The sequence below is a fragment of the Lipotes vexillifer genome, unplaced genomic scaffold (genome assembly GCF_000442215.2).
Source record: "Lipotes vexillifer unplaced genomic scaffold, Lipotes_vexillifer_v1.1 scaffold708, whole genome shotgun sequence".
Taxonomy (NCBI): Eukaryota; Metazoa; Chordata; class Mammalia; order Artiodactyla; family Lipotidae; genus Lipotes; species Lipotes vexillifer.
In genome coordinates, this window is record NW_006781346.1 from 1074797 (window position 1) to 1091687 (window position 16891).

General features: G+C 49.9%; 1 protein-coding gene across 1 annotated transcript in view; it reads right to left on the bottom strand.

The window, feature by feature from the left end:
• The window catches only part of HK1 (hexokinase 1), a 74111-nt gene extending 72997 nt beyond the window's left edge, over positions 1-1114 (bottom strand). Inside the window, exon 1 of the mRNA XM_007454569.1 lies at positions 926-1114. Coding sequence (XP_007454631.1) covers positions 926-988 — 63 coding nt within the window. The 5' untranslated portion in view covers positions 989-1114. The remainder of the gene's footprint in view (positions 1-925) is intronic.
• Between the last annotated feature and the right edge of the window lie 15777 nt (positions 1115-16891).

Sequence of the window (16891 nt, forward strand, 5' to 3'; positions counted from 1 at the left end):
TCCCTACAGCTTAGGCTGTTTCTCAAAAACTTGACGCCAAAGCTGGTATAAGGGAGAGATACACCTTTAACACCTGCCAGCAGACAGGATTTTATGTTAGACAGAAGTTAAAGGCAGCAATACCTCAGGGTAGGGAAATGTGTCCTTGTGCAAGTACACACATGCCACAAGCATACATGTCAAGGCCTCCATCCGACTCAAAAGACCGGTCTCTTATTTGAGCTCCCTGGGCTGGCTGGAAATTACAGCTTAAGAGAGCAGAGCGGTCGCGTAGAGGGATAAAAAAATTCCATTCAGACATGCCGCTCCAGACCTGAGGCCTATGAGCAAAGTTTCCGGTGGCCTCCACGCTTCTCCTTGTTCCAGGAAGCCGTGCCGGTCGCCCCGTCTTCAGATTAAGGAGCAGCCGCAACAACTGGGAGAGCCGGGGTGACAGCTTCTCCGGGCACCCGACGCCCTCCACCGGGAACCCCAAATATGGGATGCATGGCCTCCAGCCAGCACCCCCGCCTGCTGCGCGATCACCTCCCCAGCATCTCTGTGATCACTCCTCCGCCCATGGCGCTTGGACCGTACCAAACAGGCCCTGTGGACCAACCCACCAGTTGCCACACGGTCACCCTCCCCGCATGGCCCGGGGGCCCATTTGACATCCACATCCCGTTTCAAGGACACTGCAGGCAGCCCAGTCTCGGGGGTCTCCCCCCCACTCCCCAACACACACACACACACACACACACACACACACGCATACGATCCCGGGAAGAATCAAAGGGCGAAGCCTTCCCCACCGCCCTGCGGTCCAACCAATGCTGGCCTGGGGGAGGCTGGGCGCGGGAGGATGGAGGCGGCTGCGGCGGCGAGCGGATACCGGAATGCAACGTTGCGGGCAGAGCGCCGGGCGGCGGCGCCGGCGGGGGCTCACCTTTTTGACTTGGTCATCCTTCAGTTCGGTGAAGTAATAAGCCAGGAGCTGCGCGGCGATCATGCTGGCGGTCGGGGTCGCGGGGCGGCAGGCTTGGGGCGGGCGTCTGTCCTCCGCAGCCTCGGTGAGCAGTGGTCCCCGGGCTGCAGCTCCGCGGCTCCTCCTCCTCCTCCTCCGGCCGCTCCTCCCCCACGACCTGGGGCGCGGCGGCGGCTCGCGCGCTCCCAGTCTCCGCGCTCCCGTCCCCGCGAGGGTGACAGCCTCCAGCCGGCCCACCTCCTCGGAGCCCATTGGCTGCCGCGCGCCTCTGCAGCGCCGGGCGGTCGCGGCCGGGCCAGGGTCGGGGGGGCTCGGTGGCTGCTCCTCCCCGTGCCGGAAAGGGGGCGGGCGACGCCGCGAAATCCCCCACAGCCCGGCATCTCCCTGCACGTCCCCCACGTAGGGAGCCGGCGCAGGGACAGGAGGTTCTGTCGCGCGCGCACCGTCACGCGTGGCGGCGCCCTGCTCGGGCGGGGCGCAGACGGGGAGGCTCGGGACGCAAGAGGAGGCATCGCCCGGCCCGGTTTGCTGCCGAACGGGGCAGCCTAGAGGCGGCGGTCCCCCTCCTTGGAAATTAGGGCTCGCCCCTGGGAGTTCCGTGGAAGGGGACACGCCCGGAGGGGGGCTCGAAGAAGTGGGCGTGGAAAGCGAGCGGGGCCTGTGGTGGCGGAAGCGAGATCCCGGAGGCTTCGCGGTCCTCGCACCGGGTCACCACGCCAACCGGCTCTCGCGGGCCCAAGGGGCCGATCGCCGAGCCCCACCTGGGCCCTCACCGACGGAGCATCATACCACTCCACCCCGCCCCACCCTGGCCCGCCAGTGCTGCGGCGCCTCCAGGCCTAATCCCCGGCTGGCGGATTTGTGTTGCTAAACCAAGAGCGACGCCCCACAGCGTCCGCCCCTGAGTCACCGGTTCTTTCGGCCGGCCCTCCCGAAGGGAGGGAGTCCCGCTGGGCGGGACTTGAGCTGCAGGCCCCGGCCTGTCCCCGTCCCCCCCTGGCCCCCTGAGCACCCAGGCTCGCTTCAAAGCTTTTGCACAGCAAAGGAAACCATAAACAAGACCAAAAGACAGCCCTCAGAATGGGAGAAAATATTTGCAAATGAATCAACTGACAAAGGATTAATCTCTAAAATTTACAGGCAGCTCATGCAGCTCAATAACAAAAAAATAAACAACCCAATCCAAAAATGGGCAGAAGACCTAAATAGACATTTCTCCAAAGAAGATATACAGACTGCCAACAAACACATGAAAGAATGCTCAACATCATTAATCATTAGAGAAATGCAAATCAAAACTACAATGAGATATCATCTCACACCAGTCAGAATGGCCATCATCAAAAAATCTAGAAACAATAAATGCTGGAGAGGGTGTGGAGAAAAGGGAACACTCTTGCACTGCTGGTGGGAATGTGAATTGGTTCAGCCACTATGGAGAACAGTATGGAGGTTCCTTAAAAAACTACAAATAGAACTACCATATGACCCAGCAATCCCACTACTAGGTATATACCCTGAGGAAACCAGAATTCAGAAAGAGTCATGTACCAAAATGTTCATTGCAGCTCTATTTACAATAGCCCGGAGATGGAAACAACCTAAGTGCCCGTCGTCGGATGAATGGATAAAGAAGATGTGGCACATATATACAATGGAATATTACTCAGCCATAAAAAGAAACGAAATTGAGCTATTTGTAATGAGGTGGATAGATCTAGAGTCTGTCATACAGAGTGAAGTAAGTCAGAAAGAGAAGGACAAATACCGTATGCTAACACATATATATGGAATTTAAGAAAAAAAAATGTTATGAAGAACCTAGGGGTAAAACAGGAATAAAGACAGAGACCTACTGGAGAACAGACTTGAGGATATGGGGAGGGGGAAGGGTGAGGTGTGTTAGGGCGAGAGAGAGACATGGACATATATATACTAACAAACGTAAGGTAGATAGCCAGTGGGAAGCAAAAAAAAGGGAGGAAGGGAGGTCAGGAATCAGAGGTGTTTATGCTGCTACTAGGACTGATGGCAACCATAGGATTCTTAGATTAATTGCTTCTGTGTGCCAAACACCACCAGGAGCTTTACTGCCTTACAAAAGGACATGTAATGAGCTCAAAATACAAAGAAGTGGTTACTATTCCAATTCAACGGGTAAGCAGGTGGAGGCTCACTGAGGCCATGTGTCTTGCTGTACAACCAGAAAGCTGTAGATCCAGGATTAGACTTTGGGCCTGTGTGTTTTCAAAACGAGTGCTCACCCCTGGGTTTTGCTGTCCTCCCAGTCGTATGTAGCCTCTGCCTAAATAGGCCATGATACTTGAACCAAGGCTGCACCACATGGTGCCCTGAGATGGCCAGTGTCCAACCCCATAACCTCTACCCCAGCCCTGGATCCTGGGGGCCCCTGGCCAGGCCTAGGAAAGGTACAGTGGAGTCAGGAGGGGGTGGTTTAGGTCCAGAACAGCCCTCAGGGGCATGGCTTTGACATCACCAATTGAAAAGGGTCTCAGTTGTGGCCCTTGAGGCCAGAGCCCTCAGTCCAGAGCACAGCCCCTGCCCCCTAGCTTTATGGCTGTGGCATCCAGGGTCACCTCTCTGAGCCTGCTTCCTCATCTATAACATGGAGATACTAATGCCCACCTACCTCCCTTGGTTGCTGTGAAATACTACAAATAAAATACCTGCTTATAATATACAATTAATAAATGGTAGGTATTATCGTAATATTGACTGGGAAGCTGATGAGGTTTACACTTCAGGGCTTCTTGCTTGCATTCCCCCAATTCTAGGCCCTCAGAGGGCCTATCAATTTTATATTTATAATTTTGAATTATTTTCCAAAGAGGCTCCCCAACATTATTTTAAGCTTTAAAGCTTCACAAAACCTGGATCTGCCCCCTGGATAGTAACATTATAAACCAGGAACAGAGAGGTTTCCTGGCATCCATCAAACACTTATACCACCTGCATGGCCATAAAGCAAAATTGGGTGCATGGGAACAATTTGGTTGTTCTCAAGTGCCGTTTGAGTCTTGCGAATGTGATTCTGCCAGACTCAGCAAGATCGAGAACTGTGCTTTGTTAATTGCTCTGTCTCACACTCAGCCCACGGCCTGGCACTCGAAGGTGGAATGAGCCCAGTGCAGCGATCAGGAGCGCACATACCCCTTAACACAGGCCCAGCCAGCATCATCACCAAGCCCCCCCATTGCAACTGAGGTGTCTTATCTGAATTGGAGCTAGGGAGAAGCTAACCCTTCCAACGGCCCGGCTACCCGGAGATGTTCTGTTTGCAGGCAGGGAGGCTGCCAGTACTTTCTCTTCCCTGCCTTCGAGAGAGAAACTGCTTCTTAACGTGACTCACTCCTCCCCACCCCCTGAATGCAGGCATGTCCCAAGACCTATCAGTATTTCCTGAGAAATATCTCTAGGCCTGCCCCACCGCCTCCTCCCAACCCTCAGTCCTCAGCAGCCCATGCCAGAAATACTGCAAGAGTCTTCTAGCTGCCCTTCCTGGTTCTTGGCTTCCCGCCATCCAAGTCATTCTGAGGTCCCAGCCACATTACTCCTGCTAAAAAGCAGCCTAATCACGGCATAACCCTGCCCGAAACCCCTGGGTGGCTCCCTCCTTCCTGATGGAGTGGTTCAAGCGTCTCTGCCTGGTGTCTGAGGCCCTATGTAATCTGACTCCACTCTTCCCCACTTATCTCTTCCTCCACTGTTGGCCACAGCGAAGCCACTTCCCACTCTTCTTGGCCCACTCCACGCCCATCCTGTTGGAGCTCCTGCTCATATCTCCTTGCTTGCTCCGCCCTCTCCACTCACCTCCACCTGACCGGTGTCCCTCTCGCCGAAGGCCCAGCTCTCCCACCCTCCCCGTAAAGTCTTCCCTGACCACGGCTACTCACTGCAGTCTCCCAGGCCGCAGCACCCCCACAGGGCAAACTCGGACTGTGCTCAGAGTCCATCTAGAACTAGACCAAGACTCTTCTTTACAGACTAAGGATGTGAGAAGCAGCAGGTGGGCCATCTTGCCCAGCCAGTGCTCTGTCCATCCTTCCCCACTACCTACCTCCCTGCAGCCTGGTTCTCAGATAAGTAACACTGAGTCATAACAGTCTGCCTGATATTTTTGACTGTCTTCTGGGGGGTGGCCTTATCTGCCCCAATCAGACAGCTTCCTGAGGCCAGTGCCCATTCTGCACTGCTATGTCCCACACGGGGCTCAGAGCTGGGCCTGTCTCCCCTTTCTGTCCTGCCAGTTATCATCCCTTGCACTTCTTTATTATTCTGCCTCTTTTTTTGCTGTCACGTATCTCTTGGACCTCAGCCAAGTCCCTTTGCTGATTACTCCACAGACCCTGAGGAAAAGCAGCAAAGACCTGGACCATGGGAAACCTAGTTCCACAGGTCTCTCCTCACCCTCGAGATGGCCCTCCCCTCTCCCAGAAGTCCCCTGGGTTTCTCTGTTCATTTACTGGGCTTCCTCCTATATGAGTTGGGATGGCGGGTGGAGGGTCAGACAGTGCTGGGCTGCCAACCCACAAAACACCCCTGCTGGTAAGAGAATGAGGGCTGCAGCTAAGTCAGAATGAAACAGTTTGCATCAGACCCATGGCACTAGGAACTTTACACCAGAAATTCTCTGCAGCGGATGAAAGCTGTACCCCAGCATCTGGCAGCACACTTGTAACAGCAATGCTTGCATAATGTTGACAGTTTACAGAGTAGTTTCTCATTTACTGCCTCATTTCTCCTGATAACAGGCTGGTGACGTTAGAACGGCAAATATCATTATCCCCACTTAATCAGTCGATGAGGGTTATGGAATTTAAAGAGCTTGTTTAAGGTCTCAGAGAGAAAGAGAAAACAAAAAGAGAAGAGAGTAAGGCCAGTGCCCACACCAGGGCAGCATCTTGGACTCCTGACACAGTGGGGGGCCTGTTGTGCACAGCACATCCTGAAAGGAAGCACCAGGGAGGGACCCTGACCCAGTGTTCACATTAGTTAGATCCGTGGTGTTGGGAATTCCCTGGCGGTCCAGTGGTTAGGACTCAGTGCTTTCACTGCCGTGGGCCCGGGTTCGATCACTTAGGTCGGGGAACTAAGACCTCTCAAGCCTTGTGGTGCGGCCAAAAAAAAAATGAATGACCTGGAGAGCTTTTACAAATGCTGATACCCTGTCCCCAGCCCCAGAGATGATGGCTGAATTGACCTGGGGTGCAGTCCAAACATCCTTTTGAAAGTTCCCCAGGTGAGTCCCAGGGACTACCAGGAATGAGAATGACTGATTTAGACCCTTACTTTCTACGGGGACATCTGGAGGAAATGTCTGAAATGGATTTCAGCATGGAGACTTTCAGCAGTCTCTCGTGGATGCTGCCGACCAGTGGTTCCTCCAGGGTCCTAGTGGTCCTACAGATCTGGAACACACTGGGTGCAAGTCCATCGTGACTTTCTCATCAGCTTTGTACAGTTCTGCTTCCTGCTTGAGAAGGCTGGTGAGGAGTGTCTGGGGTTGGAAAATCACCTCAGCCTGCCTCCTTTCCTCTCGCATTTGCCCGAAGTGCTGCCCTCCAACAACATCACAACAGAGGTTATAGATTGACAGGCACCAGGCTAAAACACCTTATTTGGCCCACCGAATGTTTTATGAGCCAACACTTGAAAATGACATGTCAGTTTAAATTATTTATTTATTTATTTATTTTTGGCTGTGTTGGGTCTTCGTTTCTGTGCGAGGGCTTTCTCTAGCTGCGGCGAGCGGGGGCCCACTCTTCATCGTGGTGCGCGGGCCTCTCACTGTCGCGGCCTCTCTTGTTGTGGAGCACAAGCTCCAGACGCGCAGGCTCAGTAGTTGTGGCTCACAGGCCCAGTTGCTCCGCGGCAACTGGAGCAACCAGTTGCTCCAGTGGGATCTTCCCAGACCCGGGCTCGAACCCGTGTCCCCTGCATTGGCAGGCAGATTCTCAACCACTGCGCCACCAGGGAAGCCCACATGTCACTTTAAAATCCAGGTTTCTGGCACCTAAAGTCTAGCCACACAGAGCCCACGTTATCACTGGCAATAAGCAGCTGGCACTGAGCACCACTGCGCCCCTCAGACAAGGGAGGTGTGCTGCAGCTTGCCCAGGCCCCACCCAGCCCACCTGTTCACTGGTACACACAGCTGACTGGCCCCTGTAGGCATTTCAACTTTCAACTGATAACTGGAATTTGTAGACGGAAGGCCTCAGGTATTAGGGCCGGGACTGAAAGGCCTTGCACCCTAAGCACCTCTCTTGCTTCACCCAAGTCCCAACCCTCTCAGGTTTCATTAAGGTCCCTGCCTGCCTGCCCCTTGCTCAACCCTGACCTATCTACCTGACTCAGAAAGGGCCTGACCCCCTAGAGACACCTTGCTCAGCTTCCGTCCCAAGAAGTCTTCTACTCCCCTTTAGGGGTGACAGTCCCTCAGGGAAGCCAAAGGAAAGCCCAGTCTGGTCCTGTCAATTCCTGGACATCCCATCCTCATTCCATTGCCTCTGAATCTAAGGAGCCTCCTGTGCATAAAGAATAATGGCCCGCAGGAAGAATGGTTAACCAGACTGCTGAGGCCTGCCTGGCTTCAGCCCTGCTCCTTATCTGAGGCCAGCTCCTGCCCCAAAGGATGCCCATATCGTGTTGGAACAGAGCAATCTTAAATCACCCTGCTGGTTACCCCGAGTTTCCTGGGATAGTTCTCCCCAGTGCCCACACACAGCCAACCTCACAGGTCCAATAGAAGGTCCTCCTCGATCCTACCCCTTAGAATTAGCTCCAAAATATGGAGGGAAATGCTCACATAGGAGAGTCCGTGTCAACCCTTAGGCAGGGTTCCCAGGCTATGGGATTGCACAGGCCAGCAAATTAAACATACAGACAAAACCTAGGCACTGGCTTTTCATTTTGCTAAGAAAGGATTTTTTTTTCATTGTAATTTCCATCTCCCACTACCATAATTTCCTAAAGGAAGAACTATTTTAACCCAGAGAAGTAAACATAAGGGCTGGTTTTCAAACATAATACTTTGGTTTTATAATAATACTAGTGCTTAGGTAGGACTTACTACATCCCAGGTATCGTTCTAAATTCTTTACTTACATTAACTTGCTTGACCCACAGAACAACCCGATGGGGTAAAAACTAATTTTATCCCCATTTTATAGACAAGAACACCGAGTCACAGGGAGATTAAGTGACTTCTCCAAGGTCACAGGGTTACTGATGGAAGAGCTGGGATCTGAGCCCAGGCAGTCTGACTCAAGACCACCCTGCTGCTCTAACAAGGTGAAATATTCATTTTACTATATTGTCCTTATTTCTTTTATTTAACCAGGGCCAGTGGCGGCTCAGTCACAGATGGGTCCAAGCACCTGAGTTGGGGAGCTTCTCCCCTAGTGTACTGAGCCATTCTTGGTTAGATTTATAAAACATGGCACGTGGATCCTGGCTCTGCAGAACCCTAGTGATAGGGACAGAGTAAAGGGACAAAGCAGGTAATTAAATAGTTAATCCCACTAGGGAATTTAAGTAAAGAAAAAAATATGGGAGACCCCTGTAACTTAAGGATCACTCAAGAAAGCAAGTTTTCTTAACCACAAAGCCAAGCAGGCTTGCTTAGCAACAAAACCATGCAACAGAAGCATGAGACATGCCCCCAAACAATAAAACAATAGTGGCATGAGACCCACATCCTGCCCAGTGAGCTCAGTAAGTTAATGACCTTAGGACATGCTCTCTGCACACATAAAAAACAATAATTTATGGAAAGGTGACATTTCAAAGGGAAAGACCCTCATTGTACTGAGACCTAAAGTAATTTTTCCATAGTGCCGTGACAGTCCCAGCTTGACCACGTAGGGACAAGAAAACTCCCCCACCCAACCTGGAGGAGGAGCTGATGATGGAAGCATGACGTCTACCAACGAATGAGGAAGAAGGGGATCTTCTCCCCATCCCCACTTTTCCTTTGCTTATAAAACTATAGCTCAGGGACTTCCCTGGTGGTGCAGTGGTTAAGAATCTTCCTGCTAATGCAGGGGACACAGGTTCAAGCCCTGGTCCAGGATGATCCCACATGCCGCGGAGCAACGAAGCCCATGCACCACAACTTCTAAGCCTGCACTCTAGAGCCCGCGAGCCACAACTACTGAGCCCGCATGCCACAACTACTGAAGCCCGTGCGCCTAGAGCCTGTGCTCTGCAACAAGAGAAGCCACCGCAATGAGAAGCCCGGGCACCGCAACGAAGAGTAGCCGCCGCTCGCCGCAGCTAGAGAAAGCCCGTGCACAGCAACAAAGACCCAAAGCAGCCAAAAATAAATAAATTAATTAATTAGTTAAAAAAAAACTGTAGCCCAGTAAGTTCTCAGGGTGTGGCACCCTCTCGTCCACATGCTTGTAAGCCTCACAAGCATCCTATTCTAATAAATCACCTCTTATCTATCACTTTGCCTCTCGCTGAATTCTTTCTATGCTGAGACATAAAGGACTGGAGCTCCTTGGAGCGCCCAGAATCGCCTCCAAGGGGTTTCACTCTTACAAAGGGCATTCTCAAACCAAGCGGTGAGGCTGATCCCGTGACAGAGGGGCCTATAAGGGAGGTGTGGAAGCAGCTGCCCCTCCCAGTGCGGGGGCGGGGAGGGGGCGGCGTCTAGTTTGGTGGATTCAGCTGAGCTATTTCCTCCTCTCTCAGTCTTCTGCAGGTCCATCCCAACGTGCCCTCCCCAAAGAATCACTTTTGTCAAGAGTTGCAGCCTCCACCTCTCCCCTGAGCTCCAGACCCATATTTCCAACTGCCTGTAAATATCAACTCCTAGATCCCATGGGCACCTGAAACTCAATTTGTCTCCCATCACAGTTATTTCTTCTTCTTAAACTTCCTTTCTTCTCGATTCCTCCCCTTGTCATTTATTCACTCAACAAATATTTCTGAAGCACTTAAGGTGCCCTGCACTTCCTAGTTCACTAGAAATGTGCAGGTGAGCAAAACAGAGTCTCTGCCCGCATTCCATGGAGACAGACAGTAAACAAATCACAAATTAAATGTACCTTATGTCAGGCGCTAGGAGGAAAAATAAAGCAGAGTGTATGTGACACAGTTGCATCCTACAATTTCCATTTCCCCTGTGTCCTAACTAATAAATGCTCTAATGTTTAGGTGCCCTGGCCCCGCGCCCCAGAATAAAGGCTAGCCAGCCTGCAACTAGATGTGGCCAGGGGACCAAGTTTTGGCCAGAGAGTAAAGCCAAGTCCCCCTAAAACTGAGTTCCCTGCCAAGTTTATGATTAACTTCTCTATCCAAAACTTTATTCCCTTTCTTGTCCTGCCCCTGTTCCCCTCAGGATTGAGGAATATCAAAGAAAAGGGGGGGGGGGCTTCCCTTGTGGTGCAGTGGTTAAGAATCTGCCTGCCAATGCAGGGGACACAGGTTCGAGCCCTGCTCCAGGAAGATCCCATATGCCGCAGAGCAACTACGCCCGTGCGCCACAACTGCTGAGCCTGTGCTCTACAGCCCGTGAGCCACAGCAGCTGAGCCCCCGTGCCACAACAAGAGAAGCCACTGAGATGAGGAGCCCGGGCACCGCAACAAAGAGTATCCCCACTGGCCACAACTAGAGAAAGCCCTCATGCAACAATGAAAACCCAACACAGCCAAAAATAAAATAAATAAAAATAAAATTTTAAGAAAAGGGGGGACTGAAACTGAGCAGGCCCCTGCAGGGTCTTCCCAGGTACAAGCCCCTCCATGCTCCCTCACCCCCTTCTTGTTTGGCCTTCCCTGATTTCCAAAGAGCAGTTAATAATTAGGACAATAGTCACAGGCCTCCTAGCTCCTCCTGAAGGGATACAGATAACATCTGAAGCATATCTTTGAGTGGTTCTGCAGAAATTAAGACCCCCACTCAGTGGACGGTGGTGACTTGCTGACCACAAGCACGTAGACCCCAGACTGGTTGGAACCAGAAGGCTGATGAATAAGATTCCTGAAACATCCCCCTGTTACTTCACCACCAACCAATCAGAAGAATGTCTGCTAACTGATCACACATCCTGCAACCCTCACCCCTAGTGCTCCCTTTAAAAAACCCTTGCCTGAAAGTCTTTCAAGCACGAGCTGCCCCTTGGTGCCCTGCAGGAAATGCTGTACACGCTGTATTTCATTCACTGCCACCCGCTGTCAGTAGACTGGCTTTGCTTTGCATCAGGAGGGGGGACGTAACAAGAAGAAAGTGAGGTCCCATGGGAGCTTCCAAGAGCCATTCCTAAGATTGTGCAGCTTTCCCTCTGCCATCCCTCCTTCCTCCCTCTTGCTGGCTGAAGTACAGACAGACAGGCTGGAGATCCAGGAACCATCTTGGATTATGAGATAAGGAACCTTGGGAATGGCAGCCATACGAAACAAAGCAACAAAATAAAATAGAAAGAGCTTGCGTCCGTGTCACCAAGGTGCCCCATATCATCCCCACATGGACTACCTCCAGATTTTTAGAACTTGAGAGAGAAAATTTAAGTTACAATAAAGAACAACAGAGAATGTATCACTTTAGATAGGATGGATAAGGGAGGCTTCTCTGAGGATGTGGCATTTGAGCAGAGACCAGAATAAAATGAGGGAGTATGCCATGCCTATGCCTCCTCTTCTCTCTTGGGAAAAGAGTGTTCCAGGCAGAACCGTCTGTCTCCCTGCCACCCAAGCGGGAAAACTGAATACCATCCGTGAGCTCTTTCCCCTCCCAAAAGCCATCTAGTCTAATCTGGTCTGTCACCGAACCCCATCAAGTCTACTTATACTCGTGTCTTGAGAACAAACACAACACAAATCAAACCTACAAACTCTCTTGAATCCATCTTCTCCTTCTGATTCGTTCTGCTACAACAGGACTGTAGTGGGTTGAAGGGCACCCCCCAAAAGATATGTCTTAACCCTCACAACCTGTGAATGTGACCTTATTTGGAAAAAGAGTCTTTGCATGCGTAATTAAGTTAAGGATCTCAAGATCATCCTGGATTACTGGTGGGCCCTAAATCCAAAGACTGTCCTGATTAAGAGGCAGGAGAGAACACACAGGAAGGAAAAAAGAAATTGTCCCTTGAAGTCAGAGGCAGATGCCACGTGAAGATAAACCAAGGAACGCCTGGAGCCCCCAGATGTGGAAGAAATGCCCTAGAGCCTGTGGTGGGAGCACAGCCCTGCTGACACCTTGATTTTGGTCTTCTGGCCTCCAGAACTGTGAGACAATACATTTCTGTTATTTTAAGTCACCAAGTTTGTGGTAATTTGCTCTTGTGGCCCTAGGAAACAAATACAATGCCTTTAGCACAATATCTACTCTCTCTTAGCCCCAGGCTACAGAACTTGTCTGTTCAGAAACCCCTGTAGTAAAAATGTTTGGATCATGTATCTCGATATGTATATTAATTTACAACTATCAGTGCATACTACTGTACTCATTCGTTAGGTATATTATAAAACATACCTAAATGTCTATGTTCGACATGAAAATGGACGAGACAGATGGGACTGTAAAATGATACAACTACTTTGGAACTATCTGGCTGTTTCTAATAAAGTACAATATACACCGACCCCATGACCCAGCAATTCCATCCCGGGGTATTTACCCAAGAAAAATTGAGGCATGTGTCCCTACAAAGATTCGTACACAAATATTCAGAACACTTTATTAGTAACAGCCAAAACTAGAAGCAACCCAAATGTCCCTGAGCAAGCGAGTGGTTAAACAAATTATAGTACATCCATACATCATACTTCTCAGGTATAAAAAAGGAATGCTTTTCTGGGGTAACAATTTTATTGAGTGTAATTCACTACCATACAATTCGCCCATTTAAAGTATAAAATTCAATGATTTTTAATACAATTGCAGAGTTGTGAGATCCTTGCCACAATCAATTTGAGAATACTTTCATCATCCCCAAAAGAAACCCATATCCATTAGCTGTCACTTCCCACCCAAACTTCCACGCTCCCTAGCCCTGGGCAACCACTAATCTGCTTTCTGTCTCTACAGATTTGCCTATTCTGGACATTTCGTATAAATGGCATCATACAGTCTTTAGTGACTGGCTTCTTTTATTTAGCATAGTGTTTTTAAGGTTCATTCGTGTTGTAGTGCATATCTGAACTTCAGTCTTTTTTAGGTCTGAATAATATTCTGTTGTGTGGATATATCACAGCTGGTTTATCCACTCATCAGTTAATAGACAGTTGGTTGTTTCCACCTTGGGGATTCTTTTGGTATTGTACTAGTTGGGCTGCCCTAACAAAATACCACAGACTGGATGGCTTAAGCAACAGAAATTTACTTTTTCACAATTCTGGAGGCTAGAAGTCCAAGAGCATGGTGTTGGCAGGTCTGGTTTCTTCTGAGGCCTCTCTCCTTGACTTGCAGATGGCTGCCTTCCTGAAATGGACTTCTCTCTGTGTGTACACATCCCTGATGTCTCTGTGTTTTCAAATTTCCTCTTCACAGAAATACCAGTCAGAGTGGATTAGAGTCCACCCTAAAGACCTCATTTTAGTTTAATTATCTCTTTGAAGACCCTATCTCCAAATATGATCACATTCTGAGGCTAAGACTTCAACATATGAATTTTGGGGGGATACAGTTCAGTCCATAACAGGTGTTGTATTAAGAAAACACTGCCAAATCCAAGGTCACAAAGATTCATACCTATGTTTTCTTCTAAGAGTTTTATAATTTTAGCTTTGCATTTAGGTCTTTGATCCATTTTGAATTAATTTTTGCATATGGTATGAGGTAGGGGTTCAACTTCATTCTTTTGCATGTGGATATCTGATTGTCCCAGGACCATTTGTTGAAGAGACTATTCTTACTCCATTGAACTGTTTTGATATCCCTGTCAAAAATCAAATGACTGTAAAGTTGTAAGGGTTTATTTCTGGACGTTCAATTCTATTCCATTGATTTCTATGTCTGTCCTTATGCCGGTACCACACTGTCTTTATAAGCTTTGAAAATAGGAAATATGAGTTCTTCAACTTTCTTGGTTTTTTTGTTTCGTTTTGTATTTTTGCTGTACGCGGGCCTCTCACTGTTGTGGCCCCTCCCGTTGCGGAGCACAGGCTCCGGACGCGCAGGCTCAGTGGCCATGGCTCACGGGCCCAGCCGCTCCGCGGCATGTGGGATCTTCCCAGACCGGGGCATGAGCCCGTGTCCCCTGCATCAGCAGGCGGACTGTCAACCACTGCGCCACCAGGAAGCCCCTGACCCTGCACTTTGGACCAGACAAGAGAGGGGAGAGACCTTTCCCGTCCCTCCCCCAGAGTCTCTCCCACAGTCGGCGTGCCACGCAGCACCAAGGCTGGAGTGTGTAGTTCTGATGCTTAGCATTTTGCTTCTAAGAAAGGGCTAAGAAGGGAGCCTAATAACAAAGGTCCCTCAGAAAGCCCCTGCCCTGTGGCAGTGGGCTGGGCCCAGCGGGAGCAGCTAGAGGTAAGCGCTCTTCCCCACCCCAGAATCTACTGTAGGGCTGCTCACTAAAACCATGATCAGAATTCCCAAAGAGAAGTGCCGTACAATATGTTTCTCTTACAGAAAACGTTACAGAAGAAAAGGGAAAGAACATTTAGGTTTCTTACCTTACTTTGAGCGAGCGGGGGCTGAATTGGACTTTCAGTTGCTGTACCCTTCAAGACAGGACAAGATAAGGTGTTATAAAGGCATGCAACTTGCATTCACAGCATATTGGTGCTTATAATTAACCAACCACGCTCAGAAAGCAAAAGTAGTTACAAGTAACATTGAAATACCTAAGCAAATTCTACACTGATAAACGATTCTCTGGATGAAATGCAGCAGAGCTCAGAAATCTTCGATTCACAGATCTATTCACATCAGCGTTTATTAGGTACTTACAAACGTGCCAGGCACTGTGCTAGTGGCTCTGACCTCAGGGAATCCACAGTCCTCTAGAGAAGATGCATGTGCTCATCAATAATGAAAGCACAGCTGGCTGAACTGCTAGAGAGGTGTGTAGGGGAGCTATGGGAACACAGGGGTCTGTCTCTGCGGGACCTCTGGCCCCGCCCCGCCGTGTCCCCCAAATGGCAGGGGGAGATGCTTCCCAGATGAACATGGAGGGAATGTGGGCAACAAGCAGTGACAAGCTTGATGAGTTAGCATCCTTGGTGAGTTAGCACCCCACCCTTCCATAACCTTTTTTACAACTTCCCCTGCCTCACAGATTTGGAGAGCTGATGCCAATCAAGAGACAGGCCCATGTGGATTTCTTCATGATGGCAGCTGAAGGGATAAGGAGGATATAGTAAATTATTTGAAAAAAACAGGCACAACAGTTCACCTCTCTGTATTTATGCTCTCATGTTGTCTCCTCCCACAGTGACTCTGGGATTGGTTGTGTGACTCGCTTTGGCCAGTAGCACAACAGCAACAGGATGAAAGCGGAGGCTTGAAAAATTGCTTGTGCTGGGGCTTGCCCTCTCTTGCTGTTCTTGGGACTCTTACAAAACCACTCTCAGTGGATGAGAAGGAGTGGAAACCAGAGTGACAGAGCACAAGAGGAAATCCCACTTTACAAGGAAGGAGACTGAGGTTTCTAGAAGGTTGCATAGCAGCTCACAGACATGCAACCAGTCCCTGTGAAAACCAGCGGTAAACCATGCATCCTCCCTGAAGGGCAGCCCCTATCTTTTCAGCACTTCTTGTCCTGCCTCGCGTAGAATAGGTGCTCAATAAATGTTTGCTGTTCATGAACTGAAAAGCCATGCCCACTTCTAAGCGGGCCCCAAATCAAAGAAGCTCCATAGAAATCATGATCCTAGGGAAGCTAGGAAAGCAAGAAAAGGCATAAAATGACCAGGACAATCCAGGCAAATTTCCCACATGCCCAAGGCCCAAACAATCTAGGCTTTATACTGATACCCCACAAGAGCAAACTTCTTGCCAAAAGGGCTCTCATGAAGCCTTGCAGATACTTACAGGCCTAGAATCAAGAGTAAGGCGACAGTGAAAAATACTGTCTGGGCCTTGGAATAGCCAGGGAGCCAAGGAGAAAGAAACTGAATAGAGCATATAATTTCTAGCCCTTCCTTAGATTAAGAGTGGGAATTCAATATTCAAAGCACAACATTTCTAAGCTTGGAACAATTTGAAATACAACTGTCCTAAGGAAGTTAATGGTCTGAGCGGCAGGCCTCGCCCTGAGCCTTGAGTTTGACGTGGAGATAGAAAGAGTACAGGCTTGGAGTCAGAGAGACCTGAGTTTATGTCCTTATGTCCTTTATGAGGATCTGCCACTGAGTTTATGAGGATCTGCCACTGACCAGCTGTGCAAAATTAGGCAAGTAATTTAACCTCTCTAAGCCTCAGTTTCCCCATCTGTAAAATGGGAATGATACCTACTTTGTTGGGCCTTTGTGAAAATTAAAGGAGACCATGTAAAGTGAAGTCCTGGCACAGGGTACTGCTCCTGAAATGGCAGCAGCTGCAGAAAAGATCATGGATTTATACGGAGGCACAGGGCAACAACACCAACTTACACCAGCCTGCTTGAGGGGTCAAACCAAGCTCCAACTCATAGGTTTTCAGCTTGTGTCTGAGACCCCAGAGCCCGTGTTCCTCTCTCTGGACCCCCAAGTACCATGGAGGACCAGCCCTAGACCCACAGATTGACCCTGAACTCCAAGTGCCAGTGCCCGAGCCTGCTGACTGCCACGTGGCGCCTCTGACACTGGCTGCTTTGTGCCACCTCTCCAAGGCTGTCCTGGCCTGCTTTAAAGGCTCGGTGGCATTCTGCCTGGGGCTGGCAAAGCCAAGCAGGGGCACAGGAAGGGGACAGTGGGGACCAGGAGATGTGGCAATGACATCCCAGACGAACCTCCTGTTGTGGAAGT